Below are 23,980 nucleotides of genomic sequence, written 5' to 3' on the forward strand. Positions count from 1 at the left end.
GAGATGGAGGGTAGCGCAGCTGAGGTTAGGAAGCAGGAGCGGGGCTGGTGAGTATTGTGTGTTTTGTTTTGTTTTTTTGTGTTTGTAAGTGGCGCTACTGGGGGCACAACCACAGGGGGCAAAGCTACAGGGGGCACAGCCACAGGGGGCACAGCCACAGGGGGCACAACTACTGGGGACAACTCTACTGGGGGCACAGCTACTGGGGGCCAAACTACTGGGGGCCAAACTACTGGGAACACAGCTACAGGGGGCATAACTAATGGGGGCAAATCTACTGGGGGCACAACTACTGGGGCAAATCTACAGGGGGCACAACTACTGGCGGCACAACTACTAAGGCCATAACTTCGGCGGGCACCAAGTCTATTTTACCTGTCGGGAAGAAGGGGGGGGGGGCCACAAGGTCTAGAACTGGCCCTGAACACCAACCAACAAAAACTACAACGGAGGGAGCACGGGAAGTCTGGAACAAAGAGGCTTTGGCCCACAGCACCAAGGCCTTAATTAAAGTCCAACACAGATACACCTACTTCCACACCATAGGCAGGCTGAGTCATGTGATGTTCCATCATGCCAGCCCCCATCCTAGGGTTTTAAATTACCTCAGTTCTTAAAGCAATCATTCTATTTCTCTTCTCCTGAGACAAGGCTCAGTAAACCGCTTGCTAGTTATCCTATGCAGCAGGTAGTTGATCTATTGTGAGTTAGTGGAATCCTAGACATTTTTTAGAAAATGGCTCTGGGTTAAGAATCTTTTCTTACTTGAAAATTCTCACCTGGCTGTGCTTCTTCCCTGCGCCCACAAACTCAATGTCGCCATAGGCGTCTGTGGGTTCCTCGGTCGTGTGCTCTGCAGAATCCCATGTACTCACAATGGCTGCCCCGAAATTGTCCTCTACAGCCACAGACGCATGGTTTTGCCTGGGCAAACCGCACTGACAGAACTGTCCGTTTCTGTATTACAAGATAAACAAATAATAAAAAATAAAAAAATTCAAGAAATTAATTTGCATTTTACAATATTGCATTATGTATTACATAGAAAAATTACTCTATGAAGCACTTCTATTCTATGGAACCTATTCCATTCACATGGTGGAATTCCAAAACTGAAACATTAATGCATAATAATAATTGCCTGGTGTCAGTTGTTCCATCAGATAAGGCACCTCACACAATATGTCATAGTCCAGCGACCAACTCCTAGAGGTGTGCGAGAGGTGCTGTCGTGCAGAGCGCCTATGGGCCCTCATTCCGAGTTGTTCGCTCATTAGCTGCTTTTAGCAGCATTGCACACGCTAGGTCGCCGCCCTCTGGGAGTGAATCTTAGCTTAGCAGAATTGCGAACGAAAGATTAGCAGAATTGCGAATAGAAATTTCTTAGCAGTTTCTGAGTAGCTCGGGACTTACTCTGCCACTGCGATCAGTTCAGTCAGTTTCGTTCCTGGTTTGACATCACAAACACACCCAGCGTTCGCCCAGACACTCCCCCGTTTCTTCAGACACTCCCGCGTTTTTCCCAGAAACGCCTGCGTTTTCCGCACACTCCCATAAAACGGCCAGTTTCCGCACAGAAACACCCACTTCCTGTCAATCACACTCCGATCACCAGAACGATGAAAAATCTTCGTTAGGCCGTGAGTAAAATACCAAACTTTTGTGCTAATTTACTTGGCGCACTGCGAACATTGCGCATGCGCAGTTTGCGACTAATCGCTCCGTAGCAAAAAAAAACTAACGAGCGAACAACTCGGAATCACCCCCATGGTCCCTGCAATGGCACCTGCAGCTAGAACCACTTCTGTAATGCCACCCAGCATGTCAGGAGCCCCCTGGAACTTTCTGAGGATGCTCCGGAGGGTGATGGACATCGGAACGCTATGGTTTCAAACCATCAATGTTTTTGATTTGATGTTAGTGTTTTTACCATTCGTTGGCGGCATTTTGATGTTGGCCGCCAGAGAATGGTAAACATTTGATAATGTGTACTCCGGGTCCCACCCCCGATGCCACCCCCAATCCTATCCCCGGTTGGCAACGCTGCAGTGGTTTTGCACATGCGCCAACAGTTTTTTTTGCGCATGCACAGAAATAATATAATTTTTTTTTTCTATTGAATACTTTTGATGCAATGGTTAGTTACCATTGCATCGGAAGATTCGATGGCGGATGCCCAGCCATCATTTGATGGTGGGCTTCCGATGTCCATCCCTAGTTCCGGATAGTGGTGGTCTCAGGGGTTGTTGGCCCCGCCTCTTCAGCATAATGTCATTCATTTGGGGGCGTGGCCGGTACAAGGCACTGTAAAGCCCTGTTACTGCCTTGCGTAGTTGCCACACAGTGAGGCATCGCCTCTCTACAGGCTCTACATGTGAATGTTTCAGCTACTCAGAAGTGAACTGAAGATATGGGATTTAAAGCTGTAATTTGTGGATAAGAAAATATAAAAAAAAAAATATTTTTTGTCTGAATAAACCCATCTGATTGTATGGTGCTGCAGAATATACTGCACAATAGAACAGATGTATTAAGCCTTGGAGAGTGATAAAGTGAAGAGAGATTAAGGGGTCTATTTACTAAGCATTGGAGAGAGTTAAAGTGGAGAGAGAGAAAAATGGTGGGATGTACTAAGCATCGCATCCGCCTCCTGCCGAGAACATACCGCCATTAATAACACCGGTACAGTATATCCGTAGAAAATCGCTAAGGGCAGCTCTCCTGGTAAAAGCTGTCATTTGCAGTAGAAGGACTAACAGGTTTAGGACCTGGGAGTCCTTCTGCGTATGCACAGTGTGACGAGGCAGAGCCAGGGCTGCTGGGACGGATCCAAAGGGAATTGCAGAGAAGCCCATAGGCTTCCACTGGGTATCGCATTCCAGAGCTTGGTACAAACTACATATGAGAAATACAGACAGATTTTTGGCTGCATTTTCCCTGTAGTAGATCCCGCCCAAAGTACCAACCAAACAGCGCTTAAGTGGCATTTTCAAACCCCGGAGGGCAGATGCATTAAGCCTGGAGAAGGTATAAAGAAGTGATAAGGGCCCCATACACTAGGACGATAATGCCCGATTTCGGGCATTCGGCCTGATATATCGGATGAAATCGGGAATTTTGGAGGTGTTTCCGATCCAATCCGATAAGTGTTCCCGTGAGCATCGGATCGGATCCTCCAGATTGAATGTGCTACACATTCAATCATGTCCGACCCCGCAGGCGTGGCTGGGATCGCCCAAGATACATTGTATGCAAAAGGACAGCATACGATGTACCTGGGGCGATCCTGCCCCACTGGAGGCTGCCCGGGGTGATCGCCTGCGACATGTCAGACGGGCATGTCGCGTAAGTGTATGGGGCCCTATAAAGCAGTGATAAGTGCAATGTGATAATGCACCAGCCAGTCAGCTCCTAACTGTCATTTTTCAAATCCATAATGACTGGCTGGTGCATTATCACCTTGCTCTTATCACTTCTCCATGCTTAATAGATCTGCCCCACAGTCTGTAAAGGGAATACTGGGGAAGCGGGGGGACAGTATCAAGGCTTGACTGGTACTTTACTATAACTATGCGGACAGTGGTGCAAGTAGAAAGGTTTTCTTAGTGGTACCGATAGTAAAAATGGGTGTGGTCACGTGTCATGAGGGGGCGTGGTCACACGAAACTAGGGGAGTGGATATATGACATTAGGGGCATGGCCACATTATGCCACACACCGTAATGCCCATTATACATTTTGCCACACACCGTAATGCTTATTACACATTATGTCACATACTGTAATGCTTATTATACATTATGCCACACACCGTAACGCCCATTACACAATATGCCAGACACCATAACACATTATGCCACACACCGTAATGCTTATTACACATTATGCCAAACACCGTAATGCCCATTATACATTTTGCCACACACCGTAATGCTTATTACACATTATGTCACATACTGTAATGCTTATTATACATTATGCCACACACCGTAACGCCCATTACACAATATGCCAGACACCATAACACCCATTACACCACACACCGTAATGCCCATTAAACATTATGCCACATACTTTAATGCCTTACATATTATACCACACCGTAATGCCTATTACATATTATGCCACACACAGTTATGCCACTGACACCATTTTATATCACACACACAAAAATGCCCCTTATAAATTATGCCCCAGCTGTGGGCTGGTGGTACTGAGAACCACCACCATATTTCTTAATGGTACTCCGTATCACCCTGTACCACCCTACTTTCAGCACTGTATGCGGATCAATTAGATTTGCTAAATAATTTAAAAAAAAAAAAATGACAGCCGTTCTGGGAGGGGAAAAAATAAATAAAATAAATAATCAGTTTCCTAATGTCACTGTATTCTGCATACTGTTTATGTTATTGATCAGGCAGAAGAAAATACAAAACCAGACATTTTATTGCTCTGAGGTTAGTAACAGCAGCAAAAACAATATTCTGTTTATCCCCTTTATGGCCCTCATTCCGAGTTGATCGCTCGCTGCCGATTTTCGCAGTGCAGCGATCAGGTAAAAAAACTGCAAAACTGCGCATGCGTACGGGCCGCAGTGTACACGCGCAACGTACTTTCACACAAAAGTATGTCATTTTACACAAGGTCTAGCGATGCTTTTCTGTCGTTCTGATGATCGGTGAGTGATTGACAGGAAGTGGGTGTTTCTGGGTGGTAACTGACCATTTTCTGGGAGTGTGCTAAAAAACGCAGGCGTGTCAGGTGAAAACGCGGGCGTGCCTGGGGAAACGGGGGAGTGACTGGCCGAACGCAGGGCGTGTTTGTGACGTCAAAGCAGGAACTAAACAGACTGAAGTGATCGCAAGGAAGGAGTAAGTCTGGAGCCACTCTGAAACTGCATGAAAAAATTTCAGCACTGTTCTGCTAACCTTTCGTTCACACTTCTGCTAAGCTAAGATACACTCCCAGAGGGCGGCGGCCTAGCGTGTGCAATGCTGCTAAAAGCAGCTAGCGAGCGATCAACTCGGAATGAGGGCCTATATTGTAAGATCAGACAGTGGTCTCCAGTGCGTGGTAATTGTAAGACTCATACTTGTGCACTAGTGAGATTGCACAGACTGCTGTTATATTATAATCCATACTCCTCTTCTTTTCCGGGCATGTAAAGGCACATGGGAAGGTCTCAGGGGTATATGAAGAGGTCTGGGTGGTATGTTTGAAAATGCGGGAGGTCTGAGCGTCATGTGGAAGAATTTTGGAGCATGTGGAAAGGTCCTGCCTGTATCACCTGTACTGGGCACTGCAATTCTGATGGTAAGCCCTGGTTATGTGATTTGGAACATTTTTTTTCTCCCTTGCCTGGCTTGTTCACGTTCTTAACTCCTCTCTATGTCTGTGTTACTACTTTCCGTAGGTTTCTCTTATGCCATTTTCTACACAAGCTGCTAAACAGTTTCCTTTCATTTATCCTACCTCTAGATCCTGTCCATCCATTTCATGGCCATAGGCTAGAGGTTAGACATACTGTAATTATAGTAGCTCATGTTACTGGTTTGTGTCCTTGAGCCACAATGTGTCTCCAAGGATTGCACAGTGTGTAGTCAATTTTAGAGCATCCCTCATAAGATCTGTGGAACTTAGCAGTGGGTTGAGGATTTTGACTACAGTTCCCTGCATTTAAAACTGGGGATATTGGCAGTGGCATGGCGTTTAAGGGTCATGGTCCTTTCATAATTTATTGATGGGGAGAGGGGCAGTCATTTCTACTGTGACTTATGGATGGATAACCTGGGTCTGTCGAGCAGAGAAACGGATTACAGTACCATAGAAACTGAACAGATTGTCACTCAGGGGGAGATGTATCAAGCTTTGGAGAGAGATAAAGTACCAGCCAACCAGATCCAAACTGGCAGTTAGGCGCTGATTGGCTGTTACTTTATAACTCTCCACTTTATATCTCTCCAAGGCTTAGTACATAGACCCCAAAGCACCAAGCAGTCAGTATTTAAAGGCCCCATATATCAGAAAGCTGTTTCCCCAATTCCGTAATCCGACGGCACTGCCAATCCACCGTCTGGGTCCACCTAAGAGGTGATAAAAGTGGAGAAGTGAGCTAGTGGAGAAGTTGCCCATGGCAACCCATCAGCTGCTCTGTATATTTTTACAGTATGCACATTATAAATGTTACGTCAATGCTGATTGGTTGCAATGGGCAACTTCTCCACTGGCTCACTTCTCCACTTTTATCACTGCTTAGTACATCTCCCCCAAAGCCTGTTAACTGACAGTTAGTAGCTGATTGGTGGGTAGTTTATCTCTATCCACTTTATCACTCTCCAAGGCTTAGTACATCTGGCCCCCAAGACTTGATACAGCTCCCCCTAATTGTTTTGACAACTAAAATCAATAATCAGTGTATCACTGTTTAGCGGTTGAGCTACCGATACTGTTAACTACCACTGCCAGGTTACAAACTGGAACATAGTTCAATTACACCTTAACTTTTGTGATAGCCTGTATAATGTTGATTATCATCAAATAAAACTTTACAAGAAACCATTTTTACTATGGTGACTGTGCCAATGTACATATAGGAAAAGAACTCCTTCCCATGTATATGGAGTGCTGGTATTAGTCACACCATCTTTGTGCAAAGCCCCGTACACACGGGGTAGATGTATGCTGAGCGAGCTAGCACAGACCGCTCAGCACACATCTCTCCCCCCGCTCAGCACAGCGCGATGTGTGCTGAGCGAGGAGGGGGGGGGGGGCTGGGGCGCTCACTTCAGGCAGTGGTGAAGTGAGCAAAATACTAGATTGTGCCTGCATGGCGATAGCGTCGCGCGGGGACACTGCATTCTGCGCTACCACCACTGGAGCTGGTAAGCAGAACAAAGTGAAATAGAACGTTAGCTTATTCTTCCATGTCTCTCTCTCTTGTCCCCTGTGTGTCTCACTCTCTCGTGTCATTCTCTCCTCCATGTCTTTCTCTCTCATGCAAAGATATGCATGCAAAGCTATGATTGGCAGGAGGGCTAATCTTTGTGTACTTTCCATAGAAACAAACCAAGCACCCAAGTTCTTCCCTGATTCTGCTCCACCCCTAGAGGAGGGGGTAGGGCCATCAGGAAGTTGGGCCCACCTGTAATTTCCCCTGTACACCTGTGGGCCAGTCCAACTCTCATGGGGTACTACTATTGTGCTCTATGTGTGTAATGGGACTACTACTGTGTGGCATAATGTTTATAATGGGCACTACTACTCTGTGTTGTAATGTGTTCATGGGGTTTCTGACCAATGTGCATAATGACCACTACTATGGTGTTGCATATGTATAATGGGCACAACTGTGAGGCATAATGTGCATAATGAGTACTACTACTGTAACATGTAACATGTACATGGGGTACTACTACCGTGTGGCATAACGTGTACATGGGGTTCTATTAATGTGTGGCAAAACATGTACATGGGGTACTACTACTGTGTGTCATAACGTGTACATGGGGCACTACTACTGTGTGGCATAACATGTACATAGGGTACCACTAATATGTGGCGTAACGTGTACATGGGGTACTGCTACTGTGTGACATGTGAATTGTGGGAACTGTGGCATAACGTGAATTGGGTTCATCACAGTAGACATAAAGTAACATGGATATGACTATCTGAATGTACTTTATGTGGCTCATGGGGTACACTACCCTAACTAACAGAAATGTCTAATATTACCTAAGTGTGTGTGTGTGTGTGTGTGTGTGTGTGTGTGTGTGTGTGTGTGTATATATATATATATATATATATATATATATATATATAGATAGATAGATAGATAGATAGATAGATAGATAGATAGATAGATAGATAGATAGATAGATAGATAGATAATATATAATTAAATTGTAATCTGGATGTAAGGGGGGGGGGTGACTCATGAAACATTACTAGTTATCTGGACTTGAACATTAGAGATGCTAGGGACCTACCTGATATCAACTGGGTGCAGTGAGTAGGCCCATACTTTTGGCCAAAATTATGCTAGGAACCTCAATTTTACTCGATGTTAAACTGCAGAATTTATTACAATTAGATAAGGAGAGTGCCTGGCTAGGCACGAAATCTATATAAGAGTCTTACATTTTTGTGATTGGTTGAAGATGTCTTTGTTGCTAGGCAGATCAGAGTTTTGAGTGAGTTGTAATTGGTTAGGGACAGCCTATCGGTGAGTGTAGGGGAGGTGATTTAGTGCATGAAGGGTAGAAACTTCCAGATTTGCTTCCTCTTGTCGGTTGGAAGTGATAAGTGCAGGCTGTATTATTGCTGTCTCTCTCACTCTTTCTACCCCTTGAGATTTCTTGCTCTGATTTTTCTCTATTCCCTCCTTTTCAGTTATTCTTTATTCCCTATTTCTTTATCTATCCCTTTCCTATCTACTTTCATTTTGTCATTTTATACTTTTGTACAGTTTTAAATTATTTGTTGCCCCCCCCCCCCCCCCTCCCTGCCATTCCAAATTGCCCAGCTTGTGTGTCCCCTGCAGCATGCCCAGGCCCAAGCGCTCTGCTCCCCGTCCCCAGCGGCTGGTGGACTCAGCTCCCCCGCCGGGGGCTGTGCGCCTCCGCCGCCCTGCTGCTCTCCCTGCCAGGCCCGCTCTCTGCTCCGGAGCGGGAGACGCGACGGAGCATGATCCGTCAGCGCCTCCCGTCTCCGTGAACACTGCAGCGCCCGGCGGCTCCGTGCGTCCCGCGGGTCTGGCACGGCGGCCACTGGCGCTGGGGGGCTGATGTCTCGCGGCGGGGATTCGGCACCCCCGGCCGCGAGTGTCCCTGTGGCTGCAGCACCGGCTGGCCGCGTCTCTCCCGCAATCAGCGGGTATGGGACGGCGGTCACCGGTGCTGCTGCGGGCTACATGCGCGGCAGGGATTCGGTACCCCCGACCGCGCTGGTTTCAATTATAGGGGTGGGTGCGGGGGCGCGGCTACCCCGGGGCATAGCGGGCCCCCTGCCCGGTGCTATTGTGGCCCCTGATGCACCCCTGGCTGCTGGTGGGCATCACAGGGCTCCAGTGGCCAGGGGGTGTCAGCGGGCATTTGAATAATCTAGCTGGGGGGAGTACTGTGCTCCGAGGGCAGACTTCCCCCACGGCGGCCATTTTAGTGCCTGGCTGCAGCTCCCATGAACCTCTGCAAGCTGCTAGTGCTATGCTGGGTGGGGAGGGGCAGCCATCTGCTGGACACTTGGAGGTACTGCGGGCCTTTTCTGTACAAGGCTCCGCAGCAGCCTCTGTGTCTTTTCCAGGCCAACCTGCGTCCTTTACAGCTTTCAGGTCCGTGGCGGGGGATAGTTTTACTACAGGCACAATTGGCTTGCCGGCATTCTCCTCCCCCAGCGGTATGGGCCTACCTTATTTGCAATTTCCGTTTGCCCCAGCAGTTTCCCAAAGTTTTCCCCCACTAGTTTCCACCCCACAGGTGGTCTAGTCAGTCTGGTCATCTGGGATGGGGCAAGCTTTCGGCCACCCCCCTAATGTTTCTTCTTTCGGGGGAGGGTTCCAGTTCACTTCCCGGGGCCCTACGGGTATCCTTGGCAGGGCGGTTTTGGGTCCCCAAATGGTCGCTTTCCCACCGTTAGCCAGGCAGGTATCGTGCCTCCGTACCTTCCCCCATCCCATGCGCCGCCAGCTCAGGCGGTACCGTCCGTGTCGGGTACACCGTTACCTTTGGGGGCCCCGGGCGGGGAAGCGCTGTCAAAGTCGAAAAATATCCTGATACATATGCATTGTACTAACCCTCATGCACATGCCCGCTGCACGTGCACACGCTCTGCCGTGCGTGCACATATCCGCAATTTGCGTAAGATCGCCCCGGCGATCACGCGCGGTGTATGCGCATTTATGGTAGAGTTTGTAAGCGTCTAGCGTGCGACTCGATCGTAGCATATTTAACCCAAATAGCGTATATTGTAGTAAATATTCCCCTAGACAATGTCAGCAAGTATGTTTAGTTTAAACTGTTCCTGGACAGAGAGATTCCTCTTTACATGATAGGAAGGGTCAGACAAAGGGTGAAAGGTGGTGTCTAGTATCCAGCTGTAGGGTATTTTAAGAGTAACATTCCGATGCTAGTTAGGAAAGGATCGCTCGCCCTGCGTATAGTTATGTGCAAAAGTACTTTATGAACATATATTGTATTTGCTGTAAATTACACATGCGGCGGGAATCCTGAGGATACCTCCCACCAGAGCAGTTGGAGAAAGACACAGCCCACCTGTTCAAATACACCTATGACCTTTGCTATAATGTGGAGACACATTCCTGTGTCCAATGAACAATGAGATTGTAGGGACCATTGTATTGTGAATGTATGTTGTGTATATAAAGACCACCATTGCCTGTCCAGTCACTCACTCTCTCTGAAGGCTTTCTCTCTGAATGCTGAGGGCTGGATCCAGGACGCGCTTGCGAATCATCCCCACGTATGTATTATTCTCTGTAGCCATTTTGTTATCCATTTTGTTCGCCATTTGTTCTCATTGTGTTCTCATTCTGTTCGCTCTTGTTTGCGATTGTTCGCTACTGTTCATGTATATTCTGTTATTCTGTTTAGATTTCCCTGTTAGTTTGTAGTGTATAAAATGTATTGTGTTTTCCCTTTTTCTCTAAACCATCCACGGCAGTGTTAGAACTGCTGCGGTTTTAAATCCAAACCAGGTCTTGTGTTTTCACTGTTTATCGCAAAGGGCTTTTCTTAGCGTCTCAATCGCTCAAACACTATACACATTGTTTAAAAGGTTCTAATCGTTACATCTCTTCGGTACTTAGTTATTAAGGTTTAAAGGTTATCCACTGTGTGTGCGCCCGCTGTGTGTGATCCGTACACTCAGCTCAGCGTGTGTACGCCAAGTGCATACCACGTGCAGGACTCTGTACGCAAATAGCGTACAAAGTGCGTAGCACGTGCACGTGGTCTAGCGGCCATAACGGCTCCACGGTATTAGTATATAGCTTCATGTTTAAAGGTAATATTTGTGTTATGCACACCAGTGCCTGCAGGAAAGTACTGGTGTCAGAACTGTTATGCACTCCAGTGTCTGCAGGAATGTACTGGTGTTTGAACTGTTATGCAAAACAAATGGACTCACAGACAAACTGGGAAATATGACATAACGTACACAGAAGGTAATAGGGTAACAAAATACACACAAAGTGAACAGAGAAGCCCAGAGGCTAAGGAACTGGGTATCTCCCTTGTATTAGAACTGCACAGATGGAAAAAGCAAGATGTTGTGTTTTAATACGTAGAGAACCCGAAATGCTGTTGCTAAGGGCAACAGCAAAACCCTAAAGGGTTACCAACGGGTGTGGCAGTAAACTCCTTGGTCAGAGATGGAATGATAGACACAAGGAGAGTCTCCACAATCCTATTTCTCACTTGCAGTGCACAGGTTTTAGCTTACTGCCACTAAACTGACCCCTGACACCTAGCACAGTGAGACAGGATTAGACAGGCAAGTCTTAGAATACAGCCGCAAACTTGCTAAGTTCACAGAGTAGTAACAGAACCCCAGCAAGCTAAACGACTGACTCCAGTCTTACTGCTAGGTCTGGATTGGCAGAGTGTAATACCAAATCCCCAGGCCTATTTGCAGTAAGCAACAAACAAATACAAAGCTACACAGTACTGGCTAACTTTCATGAACTGACTAACCAACAAAGATTCAGCAGCATCTGCTTACCCTGAAAAGAGGCCTTATAAAGCAGGTGCTGTCCACGCCCCACTCAGACCTCACAGACTGTGAGCACAAAAACCAGCACCGGATCCCCTGCCGTGCACAGAGCCTATAACCACTGCACAGCAAAAGACCCGAACCGGAGTATCAGCTGCGCTCAGGTTACTCCACTAGCACTTGTCTCCCGGTTGCCATGACGACGTGGCAGCACAGGGCAGGAGACCCTAACAGTACCCCCCCTCTGACGAGGGGTCAAAGAACCCCTACCACCGGGTTTATCGGGGAACTGCGAGAAGAAAGAGCGTATCAGTCTGGGGGCATGAAGATCACAACTGCGCACCCACGACCGCTCCTCCGGGCCATACCCCTTCCAGTGCACCAAAAATGACAGCCGACCCCGAACCACCTTGGAGTCAAGAATCCTTTCAACAACAAACTCCCTCTGGCCACGTATCAGAAGAGGGGAAGGTCTTCCACTGGAAGAAGGATTACTAATCGCCCGTTTTAAAAGGGAACAATGAAATGTTTTATTGATACCCAAAGAACGGGGCAGATCTAACTGAAATGCCACCGGATTGATAACCCTGGTGATCTTATAAGGGCCAATGAACCGGGGCCCTAACTTATGAGATGGCTGTCTCAACTTCAAATTCTTGGTAGACAACCAGACGAAGTCTCCTAATTTGAAGCTGCAGGGTCTTTTCCGCTTATCAAAAACCCTTTTGGTCACTAATGACACAGACACAAGGGCTTTCTTCACTTTCCGCCAAATACCTCTAAGGACCGAAACCACAGAGGAACCACCAGGCGTGGAGTCCAGGGGGTCAAAAGAATTGGCCTTAGGATGATGCCCATACACACAAAGGAAGGGAGAGATCCCTGTAGCAGAGTGAGCTGCGTTGTTATAGGCAAACTCCGCCATGGACAGATGAGCAACCCAGTCAGTCTGACACTTGGAGACATAACACCTGAGGAACTGCTCCAAGGACTGGTTCACCCTTTCAGTCTGCCCATTAGACTGCGGATGGTAGCCTGACGACAAGCTGACAGAAATCTGGAGATCGGAACAAAATGCCCTCCAGAATTTGGCCACAAACTGGGATCCGCGGTCAGAGACCACATCAAGTGGCAACCCGTGGAGACGCACAACATGCAGCATAAATAATTCAGACAGGCGTCTGGCTGATGGCAGCCCAACCAGTGGAACGAAGTGCGCCATCTTCGAAAACCTGTCAACGACAACCCAGATGGCTGTCATCCCCGAGGATTTGGGCAAGTCCACCACAAAATCCATTGAAATGTGGGTCCATGGCTTAGATGGGATAGAGAGTGGATGTAATGGGCCAACAGGAACCCCTCTAGGAGTCTTATTTCGGGCACAGATGTCACATGCCCGAACCCACTGATCCACATCCTTAGCCACCGAGGGCCACCACACCGCCCTAGATAGCAACTCCCGAGTTCTGGCAATACCCGGGTGACCTGCCGACTTCTTGGCATGGAATTCCAGGAACACTCGCTGTCTTAACCTAGGAGGCACAAACAAAAGACCTACCGGAAGGTCTGGAGGAGCCTGCTCCTGTGCTCTAAGGACTAATGATAAGAGGTCCTGGGTAATGCCCACTTTAATACATGATGGGGAAACAATGGGCAACGGCTCCTCGGTCGTCTCCTGGATTGGAGCAAAACTCTGCGAGAGCGCATCAGCCTTGATGTTTTTTGACCCAGGGCGATATGTTATCAAAAAATTAAAGCGAGCAAAAAACAAAGCCCATCGTGCCTGCCTGGCATTGAGACGCTTCGCTGACTCTAAATATGCCAGATTCTTATGGTCAGTGAGAATTGAGACCACAAACTTAGCCCCCTCAAGCCAGTGTCTCCACTCCTCGAGTGCATCCTTAATAGCCAACAATTCCCGGTTACCCACGTCATAATTCATCTCGGCAGGCGAAAATTTACGGGAAAAGTAAGCACAGGGATGAAGGCGATTATCAGACACTCCCATCTGAGAAAGCACTGCCCCAATACCCATCTCAGAGGCATCCACCTCCACCACAAAAGGACGCTCTGGATCTGGGTGTCGCAGCACCTTGGCCGAAACAAATGCCCTTTTGAGACGGGCAAAAGCCGCTTTAGCCTCACAAGACCAGTGAGCAACATCCGCCCCTTTCTTAGTGAGTGCCACCAAGGGCGCCACTATAGACGAAAATCCAGCGATAAATAGTCTATAAAAATTCGCAAAGCCCAGGAAACGCTGAAGCGCCTTCAAACTAGTGGGCTGCACCCAATCCAGGACTGCCTGTACCTTGGAACCCTCCATTTGGAAACCTTCTGGGGAGATAATATATCCTAGAAATGCGATTTGCTGAACTTCAAATTCGCACTTCTCCAGCTTCGCCCCAAGCCGGTGGTCTCTGAGTTTCTGGAGGACTAAGCGTACATGCTTCCGATGTTCCTCCAGGGAATGGGAGAAGATTAGGATGTCATCTAAGTATACAACTAAGAATCTATCCAAATATTCCCTGAGCACATCATTCATGAAATCCTGGAAGACTGCCGGGGCATTACAGAGCCCAAAAGGCATCACCAAATATTCATAATGCCCTGAGTGGGTATTAAAGGCAGTCTTCCATTCATCCCCCTCTCTTATTCGGATTAGATTGTACGCACCGCGTAGGTCAATCTTAGAAAAAATGGTGGCAGTACGAAGCTGGTCAAACAAGACCGAAATGAGAGGCAGTGGGTATGAGTTTTTAATCGTGATACGGTTCAATTCCCTGAAGTCGATGCAGGGTCGCAACGAACCGTCCTTTTTACCCACGAAGAAGAACCCCGACCCAACTGGAGACTGTGAAGGTCTGATAAATCCCTTAGCCAAGTTCTCCTGAATGTACTCTGCCATAGCCTGAGTCTCAGGACGTGACAGGGAGTACAACCTGCTCTTGGGAAGCTTAGCATTTGGCAACAAATCAATGGCACAGTCATAGGGGCGATGGGGAGGTAGTACCTCTGCAACTTTTTTGGAGAACACGTCCGCAAAATCTGCATAACACCCTGGCAATCCTGGCAAACTTAGCTGCGAGAGCCTGACTGGAAGGCTCAAGCAACTCCTGAAACAATCAGTACCCCAACTAAGAATCTCCCCAGAGACCCAGTCAAATTGAGGATTGTGGGCCCTTAACCAGGGTAACCCCAACACCAATGGGGCAAAAGTACAGACAGTCACATAAAAGGACAATTTTTCAGAGTGTGTGGCTCCAATAAACAAAGAAATCTGGCTAGTGCAAGAGGTAATTTTACCTTGGGATAATGGTTCCCCGTTTAACCCACAATCTCAATTTCCGATGCCAAGGGTACTAAGGGAACAGAGTGTTTCAGGGCGAATTGGCGGTCCATAAAAACCCCGTCGGCCCCACTGTCCACAAAGGCCTCAGTCTTGACAGTTTGACCGAGGATCTTCAAAGTCACCGGAATGATAAAAGTCTTCTTGGGAAATTCTGACTTCTGGCCTGACAGGATATTTCCCATCACCCTCAGGCCCTGAAGTTTTCCGGCTTTTCTGGGCATGATACTACCACATGACCTTTATTCCCACAGTACAAACACAACCCCTGCTGTCTCCTCCGCGTCTTCTCACGCGAGGAGAGGCGGGTAGCCCCAATCTGCACAGGCTCCTCAGAAAATTCCTCAGAGTCTGAGGTTCCCTTGGGAAGGAAGGAAATCTCAGTCTCCCTTTCAAGCCTACGCTCTCTCAGCCGTCTATCCACCCGGATGGATAACTGCATGAGCTGATCCAAGCTATCAGGCAAGGGATATTGTACCAGTTGGTCCTTTATCTGGTTAGAAAGACCTCTTCGGTACTGGTGTCTCAGGGCTGGGTCATTCCACTGGGTATCATGGGCCAACCTCCGAAACTCCGTACAGTAAACCTCAACTGGCCTTCGCCCTTGCTTAAGGATCGAAATCTGAGCCTCGGCTGAGGCCGTCTTGTCAGGGTCATCATACAACATGCCCAGTGCCGTAAAAAAAGCATCAACACTTTTAAGCGACGGACAGTCAGGCTGCAACCCATATGCCCAGACCTGTGGGTCTCCTTGTAGCAAGGAAATCACTATGCCCACCCGCTGAATCTCCGACCCAGAAGACTGAGGCCTAAGCCGGAAGTATAGCTTGCAGCTCTCCTTGAAACAAAAGAACTGCGAGCGATCTCCAGAAAAACGATCCGGGAGATTTACTTTCGGCTCCTTAACCCCTGCAGGTGCTGCTGCTGCGGGAGCTCCGCCAGCAGCCTGGGAGGTGTGCATTTTAATGGACAAATCATTAAATTGTCGAGTCAGGACCTGCACCTGATCGACCACCTGTTGCAACGTATTTTGAGGGGTATGCTCCATATTCCCACAAAATTTCAACAGGAGTATTAGGCTGCTGAATATGTTATGCACACCAGTGCCTGCAGGAAAGTACTGGTGTCAGAACTGTTATGCACTCCAGTGTCTGCAGGAATGTACTGGTGTTTGAACTGTTATGCAAAACAAATGGACTCACAGACAAACTGGGAAATATGACATAACGTACACAGAAGGTAATAGGGTAACAAAATACACACAAAGTGAACAGAGAAGCCCAGAGGCTAAGGAACTGGGTATCTCCCTTGTATTAGAACTGCACAGATGGAAAAAGCAAGATGTTGTGTTTTAATACGTAGAGAACCCGAAATGCTGTTGCTAAGGGCAACAGCAAAACCCTAAAGGGTTACCAACGGGTGTGGCAGTAAACTCCTTGGTCAGAGATGGAATGATAGACACAAGGAGAGTCTCCACAATCCTATTTCTCACTTGCAGTGCACAGGTTTTAGCTTACTGCCACTAAACTGACCCCTGACACCTAGCACAGTGAGACAGGATTAGACAGGCAAGTCTTAGAATACAGCCGCAAACTTGCTAAGTTCACAGAGTAGTAACAGAACCCCAGCAAGCTAAACGACTGACTCCAGTCTTACTGCTAGGTCTGGATTGGCAGAGTGTAATACCAAATCCCCAGGCCTATTTGCAGTAAGCAACAAACAAATACAAAGCTACACAGTACTGGCTAACTTTCATGAACTGACTAACCAACAAAGATTCAGCAGCATCTGCTTACCCTGAAAAGAGGCCTTATAAAGCAGGTGCTGTCCACGCCCCACTCAGACCTCACAGACTGTGAGCACAAAAACCAGCACCGGATCCCCTGCCGTGCACAGAGCCTATAACCACTGCACAGCAAAAGACCCGAACCGGAGTATCAGCTGCGCTCAGGTTACTCCACTAGCACTTGTCTCCCGGTTGCCATGACGACGTGGCAGCACAGGGCAGGAGACCCTAACAATTTGACATTATCAGCGCCGTGCCCCCTCCCCGGTCCATTGGTTGGTTTGGCTGACGTTCCTGGTAACTTAATACCGCTTGTTTCTGTTCCCGAGGTTAGCGCAGACAGCTCTTCGGCCCATCAGGCTGCTCCGGTGCAGGACGGATCCGGGAGGCGCGGAGACGCGGACCCATCTCCGGCAGGTGCCAGTACTTCGTTTCCTGGTCTCTCGCAGGCTGCTGAGATGGCCGACACCCCTGGCCCTTCAGGTTCTGGTGAGCATGATGTTGCGGCCGATTCATCTGTTGTGTCATCATCTGAATCCTCTGGTAGCAGCGAGGGGTCTGATTCGCCCAAACGCCCGCGCAAGCTTGCGAAATTAGTTGCGCGCGATGTCGCCAAGGTGGTGGGCAAGGACAAGGTGCCGAAAAAGGCGGCGGCTCCTGACGAGCCGCTGTTGTTATCGGAGATGGTGCGCTGCGCCAACACTGCTGTTACTCGGGGCTTACGGAAGAGGATGAAGGAGAAAATAGTTAAAGGGAAATTTATCGACCTGTTCACTCTCACGGACGACATGAGGAAGGACTTTGAAAAGGCTAAGAAGGCGGGGGGTGTCGGTGAAAATGCTTTCCGAAGTTTTCATCACTGGTTGAGAGGTTTCTTAGTCTTTTCTGCTGTTTACCTGAAAACTCGCCAAGACGAACATCTGAATGTGCTGAAATACGTGTTTTTGATTAATGAGATATTCTTAAAGTACAAAGGTTCCGTTTGGAGGGATTATGATGAAAAATTCCGTAAGAATCAGGATGGCAATCCGACGTTACCTTTGGGTTTTAAGGATGTCGAGGTTTGGATGGAGGTTTCCAACCAAGGGGGTAGTACGGTTGAGGGGCAGACCAAAAGGAAGTTTTCGGGGGGTAAGAATGTCCCTGGGACGGCAGCGAAGGGCAAGTGTTTTGCGGCGTTTAACGACTCTAAATGCACTAGGGGTGCGGCCTGTCGTTTTCGTCACTCCTGCCGCATCTGTGGAGCCAATCACCCTGCCAAGGATTGTAAGTCCAGGGGCGGGGTTAAGCAGGCCGACCGGGGTGCTGCTGCCAGCAGTGCGAAATAGGGCACCCTCACCTATAGTTGTACCGGAGTTGGCTAAATGGTTGCACAGTTACCCCAAGAGGGCGGATGCCGAGTTCTTGTTAGCCGGGTTTAGTTGCGGTTTTCGTTTGCCCATTTCGGAATCAGTTCAGGTCGTGTCTCGCAGGAATTTGAAGTCGGCAAGGGAGTTTCCCCATGTGGTCAGGCATAAGGTGGAGGCGGAGGTGAAGTTAGGTCGCATGTGCGGCCCTTTCACATGTGAGCCTCTGCCCGGGTTATGCGTATCCCCCTTGGGGGTAGTTCCCAAGAAGGCACCGGGCAAATTCCGCTTGATCCAGCATTTGTCCTACCCACATGGGGGCTCCATTAACGACGCCATTCCTGAGGAGTTTTGCACGGTCAGGTATCAGTTGTTTGATGAGGCACTTGAGTTGATTCGGGGTTTTGGGCCCGCAGCACTGTTGGCCAAGTTAGATGTTGAGTCCGCTTTTCACCTTCTTCCCCTTCACCCCGACTCTTTCAGGTTAATTGGTTTTCGGTTAGGCGGTTTTTTCTATGTGGACAAATGTTTGCCGATGGGTTGCTCTGTCTCTTGCGCCTATTTCGAGAAATTCAGCTCGTTCCTGCATTGGTGCATTTCTGCGGGAACTGGGCACGTTGGGATCGCCCACTATCTTGATGACTTTCTTTTTGTAGGCCCAAGAGACAGCAGCATTTGCCAGGAGCTCCTTTTTTCGGCGGTCGCCTTGTTCAGGGTTCTGGGAGTGCCTGTTGCCCACGATAAGACGGAGGGACCCACGTGTTGCCTTTCTTATCTGGGTATCGAGGTTGACACTAGCGCGGGTTGTTGTCGCATTCCTGCGGACAAGGTCAGGAAGCTTTTGGGACAGATCGAGGACTGCTTGAGTAAGTGTAGAGTTAGACTTTGTCAGGTGCAGTCTCTTTTAGGCTCCTTTAATTTTGCTTGCCGGCTCATTCCCATGGGGAGGGTTTTTTGCCGTATGCTCGAAAGGGCCACGGCTGGAGTGACTAGGCCGCATCACACCATTCGTCTGTCTCGTGAGATTAAGGACGACCTTAGAACTTGTTCGACCTTTTTGGTTACCTTTTATTCAGAATTGTTGTGGCCCCTCCGGCCCGTCGCTAATTCTTCCCTGGAGCTGTTCACGGATGCTGCAGGTTCTACGGGTTTTGGTGCTTTTTTCCAAGGCGAGTGGTGTGTTTCGGCCTGGCCCCAGTCTTGGGTATCTCGTGGTTTTACTGCTAACCTACATTTATTGGAGCTGTTTCTGATAATTGTGGCGGTGGAGTTGTGGGCCTCCAAGTTGGCGAACCGGACGATCGTCTTTTGGTGCGACAATTTGGGGGTGGTGCAGGCGGTAAACAATCAACTTGCATCATCGCCACAGGCTTTGCGGTTGTTGAGATTTTTGGTGTTACAATGTCTACGTTTTAACATCAATTTCACGGCGAAGCACGTGCTGCCTGGGGTCGAGAACGGCATCGCTGATGCGCTGTCGCGTTTCGACTTTGCCAGGTTTCGCATGTTGGCCCCCTGGGCGGAGGCCCTAGGCTTGACATGTCCAACTTCTGTTTGGCAGATTATAGAACTGGCATAGCCGGCTTGGGGCTGAATTCCTTGGCTCCTTCGACCCATCGGGCATATGCTGCGGCTTGGCGTGAGTGGCAGGCGCACCAGCTTAGGTGTGGGGCCGGGGGTAAGTCAGAGGAGGATGTTTTGTTGGCCTTTGTTTGGGAGTGTTACCAGACTTGTAGGTCCAAGGCATCCATGTCCGCGGCTTTGGCGGGGATTTCGTTCCATGCTCGGTTGCAGCAGGGGACGGACCCCATCAGGTCGTTTACTTTATCCAAGGCGCTCAGGGGTTGGGCAAGGTTAAGTCCATCCCAGCCAGATACGCGCAGACCTATTGACACGCAGTTATTGCACGAGCTCATGGCGATTCTGCCGGCGGTGACTGATTCCGCGTTTGAGGCGTCCCTTTTCCGTGCAGCCTTTTCCTTCGCATTTTTTGGGGCCTTTCGGGTTGGCGACGAGCTGGTGGCCACTAATAAACGGTCCACTGATACAGGCATGCTTTTCAGGGACCTGGTGCTCAAGGACGGTGTCGTTATGTGTAGGTTACCCCGTTCCAAGACCGACCAGCTGGGTCGAGGACGCTGGGTGACTTTGAAGGCTCAGGAGGATGACGACTTGTGCCCTGTACTGCTCGCGCAAATGTATTTGCCCTTACGGCCTAATTGTGGTGCTCAAGTACTGCTGCACGGGGATGCATTGCCTCTTACTCGGTTTCAGTTTGCCGCTGTGTTTAAGCGCTGTTTGGCCTCCCTGGGGCTTAATAGCGCTGAATATGGGACGCATTCCTTCCGCATCTGTGCGGCAACTTGCGCTGCAGCGTGCGGCCTTCCACCGTCAGCCATTCAGGAAATGGGTCGATGGAAGTCTGCCGCGTTTAAGTCTTATATTAGATTGGATAAGGCTTAATGTTGCGCTACTTGCGCTAACCCAAAAACGTTGTTTACCTGCCAATTTTGGAATGGTTAGCGTTCCACAATTGGAGGTGTGAAGGGATTTTTTAAAAATTTCCTCCAAGGGGGCCTAATTACAATTGGCTAACACTTCAGGTCCACGGGAGGTTTTTTAAGTTTTCCCCTTCACTTGGGTTTTTTGTTACCAACTGTTCGGTTCGGTCAAACTTTTCTACTTCCCCGTTTATGGGCACTGCCTGACAGCTAGGCTACTTTTTTCTTTTACAGTGTCCACTGATTCCACCGAACAGATTTGGGTAGTTGGCCATTCTTACGTGTTTTAGGCCGAGCGTCATTCCCTTGCTGATAGGTCATCTGAGTTGTTAGGTGGTCGCAGAGTGCGATGGTTAGGTGTGAGAGGTCTCAGGTGGTCTGGAATTTTGGATCTGTTGTTTCAGCAGGAGCAGCGTTGGGGGCGTCCCCAATGGTTGCTGCTGCACCTGGGTGGTAACGATGTGGGTCACCTTAAGGGTATAGATCTTATCCTTCGGATTCAGGCGGATTTGGGGGAACTTAGCTTGCTTTGGCCTGGTGTACGCTTGGTTTGGTCTGACATTATTCCTCGGTTTGTCTGGAGGGGATCCCGGAACGTCACAGTTCTTGACAGGGCTAGGAAGAAGATTAACTTTGCTGTGTCGAAGTTTGTGTGGCTGCTGGCGGTTTGGCAGTTAGACATCTGCTATTGGTGCTCCAGAGCCCCTTTTATTTTAGGAAGGATGGTGTACATCTCTACCATCTTGGGATTGGAGTTTTTCTGAGGGCTCTGTTTTCTTGTCTGGATTAGTTTGTTATCTTTGTAGTTAGGGATGGGAGTTGTTTTGACGGGTCTTTTGTTCTTGTTTGATTAGTTGGTTCTGGTTGGATTTCATTCGTATTGGGTTGGAGGGCTGCGTTTCTCTGAAACTGGCAGTGGCGGGAAGGCGCTACTGGCCAGCGGTCACTTGTAGCATAAGTGGTGTTGTGGGGCACTTACCCCTTTTGAAGGACGGTGAGTGTGTCCTGCCCTTGTGGGGGGGCGAGGGGCGCTTCCTCGGGGAGCGTCCTCACTCTGCTATAGGAAGGGGTGGTGAGACCTTCACAACACAGGTTATGCTGATATATATAGATGCAGCGTTTCAGTCGCACCCATGACAGTTGGGGCGTTTAGTCGACGCCATTTTGTAAGATCGTGACTAGAGCTGGTTAGTGGTAGCGTCTTCCTGGCCACCCACTACGAGTGAGGTCATTCCAATTAATAAATTCAATGACCATTTAATCCAACGCAGTTGTGTCCGTGTCTTTATTTTAGTTGATAAGCTAGCTTAAAGTTTATAGTTAATGTCAAGCACAATAAATTAATAGACGGCTTATTGTAATTAGTAATGTTTGGAGAGTTTTTTGTCACATTTTTGTCGCATTTTCTTTTTTCGTTTGTGTGCCACTACAAGTCTCAGCATGGTTGCACCTCTTATTGGTGGTCATTCCGAGTTGTTCGCTCGCAAGCTGCTTTTAGCAGCTTTGCACACGCTAAGCCGCTGCCTACTGGGAGTGAATCTTAGCATAGTAAAATTGCTGCAAACGAAAGATTAGCAGAATTGCGAATAGACACTTCTTAGCAGTTTCTGAGTAGCTCCAGACTTACTCGGCATCTGCGATCAGTTCAGTCAGTTTCGTTCCTGGTTTGACGTCACAAACACTCCCAGCGTTCGCCCAGACACTCCCCCGTTTCTTCAGACACTCCCGCGTTTTTCCCCAGAAACGGCAGCGTTTTTTCACACACACCCATAAAACGGCCAGTTTCCGCCCAGAAACACCCACTTCCTGTCAATCACATTACGATCACCAGAACGAAGAAAAAAACCTTGTAATGCCGTGAGTAAAATACCTAACTGCATAGCAAATTTACTTGGCGCAGTCGCAGTGCGAACATTGCGCATGCGCAATTAGCGGAAAATCGCTGCGATGCGAAGAAAGTTACCGAGCGAACAACTCGGAATGAGGGCCATTATGTTTAGAATTAGGCTTTGCAGTCCATTGACCTCACCGCACCTTGTAATGACGACACAGCTGAGTAAATAATGAACAAGTAAAAAGCAACTTACCTTCCAGGCCTGTTGTCTTCTATGTATGTGGTACATGTTTTCTTTTTAAATAATTTGGGAATCCAGCTCTGGAGAGAGAGAGAAAAATGAGATGTCGCAGAAACATTTGAATAAGTGAAAGTTAATGCGTTGATTGACATCACATTAATTAGCATCGCAATTAATTCTGTGTGCTACACATTCTCTATTCAATTAGCCATGATTCCTCTCTCGGCACATAGGGTTGTGTACAAAAAAAACTCAGCAAGTCCAGGGTGAGATCAGGCCGGCTGTAATTGCTGGTGTTTCCACACTGTCCCAACGGCAATTCACCAGCACATTATAAGATCACGTAGCTATTGTGCAACACATCTAGATGATATTGGGATCTATGAATGCATGGCTATGATTCAGAATTGAATGCTATGCCGATGTTTGTTGCAGTTGAGCGATTTTTGGTTGCACTGTGCATGCGGCAAGAACCATCACCGTAGTCTTGCGGACATTTTTTATTTCACAAAGTGATTGAAAGTCAAAGAGCTTTTGGGGGAGGTAACAGGGTGTGGTGGCAAAAATGCAGACGTGTCACGACCGTTTTTGGGGAGTGGCACAGTCTGCGCCTGCGTTCCTCCAGGCAATAAAATGGTGCCAGCATCTCAGTACAAATGGCGCCCAGTGTCTCAGTACATAATCGGCCTCAGAAGGCAGATTTACCAACTGCTGGTGTAATCCCTGATCCATAATACACAGCCTGAGGGCACTATATGAGGCTCACTAGGGCACGTATTGCATTTTCACAGAAGGGAGTGAATGTGTCATAGAGGAGAGCATCATTAAAGAAAGATGTAATCTGAGTAAATCCCATACTTCTCGTGACTTTCTCACACAGGGTCAGATGTACTAAGCCTTAGGGGTACATTTACTAAGCAGTGATAAAAGCTGAGAAGTGAGCCAGTGGAGATATTTCCGCATCAGCCAATCAGCAGCTCTGTATCATTTTATAGTATGCAAATTATAGATGTTACTTCAGTGCTGATTGGTTGCCATGGGCAACTTCTCCACTGGCTCACTTCTCCGCTCTTATCACTGCTTAGTAAATGTACCCCTTAGAGTGATAAATTGGAGAGATAAACTACCAATCAGCTCCTAATTGTCATTTTGAAAATACAGCCTGTAACATGACAGGAGCTTATTGGCTGATACTT

At 48.3% G+C, this 23,980-nt stretch overlaps 1 protein-coding gene across 1 annotated transcript in view; it reads right to left on the reverse strand.

The window, feature by feature from the left end:
• TRPM4 (transient receptor potential cation channel subfamily M member 4) overlaps nt 1-23,980 on the reverse strand; it is a 211,149-nt gene that overhangs the window by 148,098 nt on the left and 39,071 nt on the right. Inside the window, exons 2-3 of the mRNA XM_063942435.1 lie at nt 22,797-22,864; nt 780-957 (exon numbers count right to left, since the gene is read on the reverse strand). Of these exons, the coding sequence (XP_063798505.1) occupies nt 780-957; nt 22,797-22,864 (246 nt within the window). The remainder of the gene's footprint in view (nt 1-779; nt 958-22,796; nt 22,865-23,980) is intronic.

The sequence above is a fragment of the Pseudophryne corroboree genome, chromosome 10, assembly GCF_028390025.1.
Source record: "Pseudophryne corroboree isolate aPseCor3 chromosome 10, aPseCor3.hap2, whole genome shotgun sequence".
Classification (NCBI taxonomy): domain Eukaryota; kingdom Metazoa; phylum Chordata; class Amphibia; order Anura; family Myobatrachidae; genus Pseudophryne; species Pseudophryne corroboree.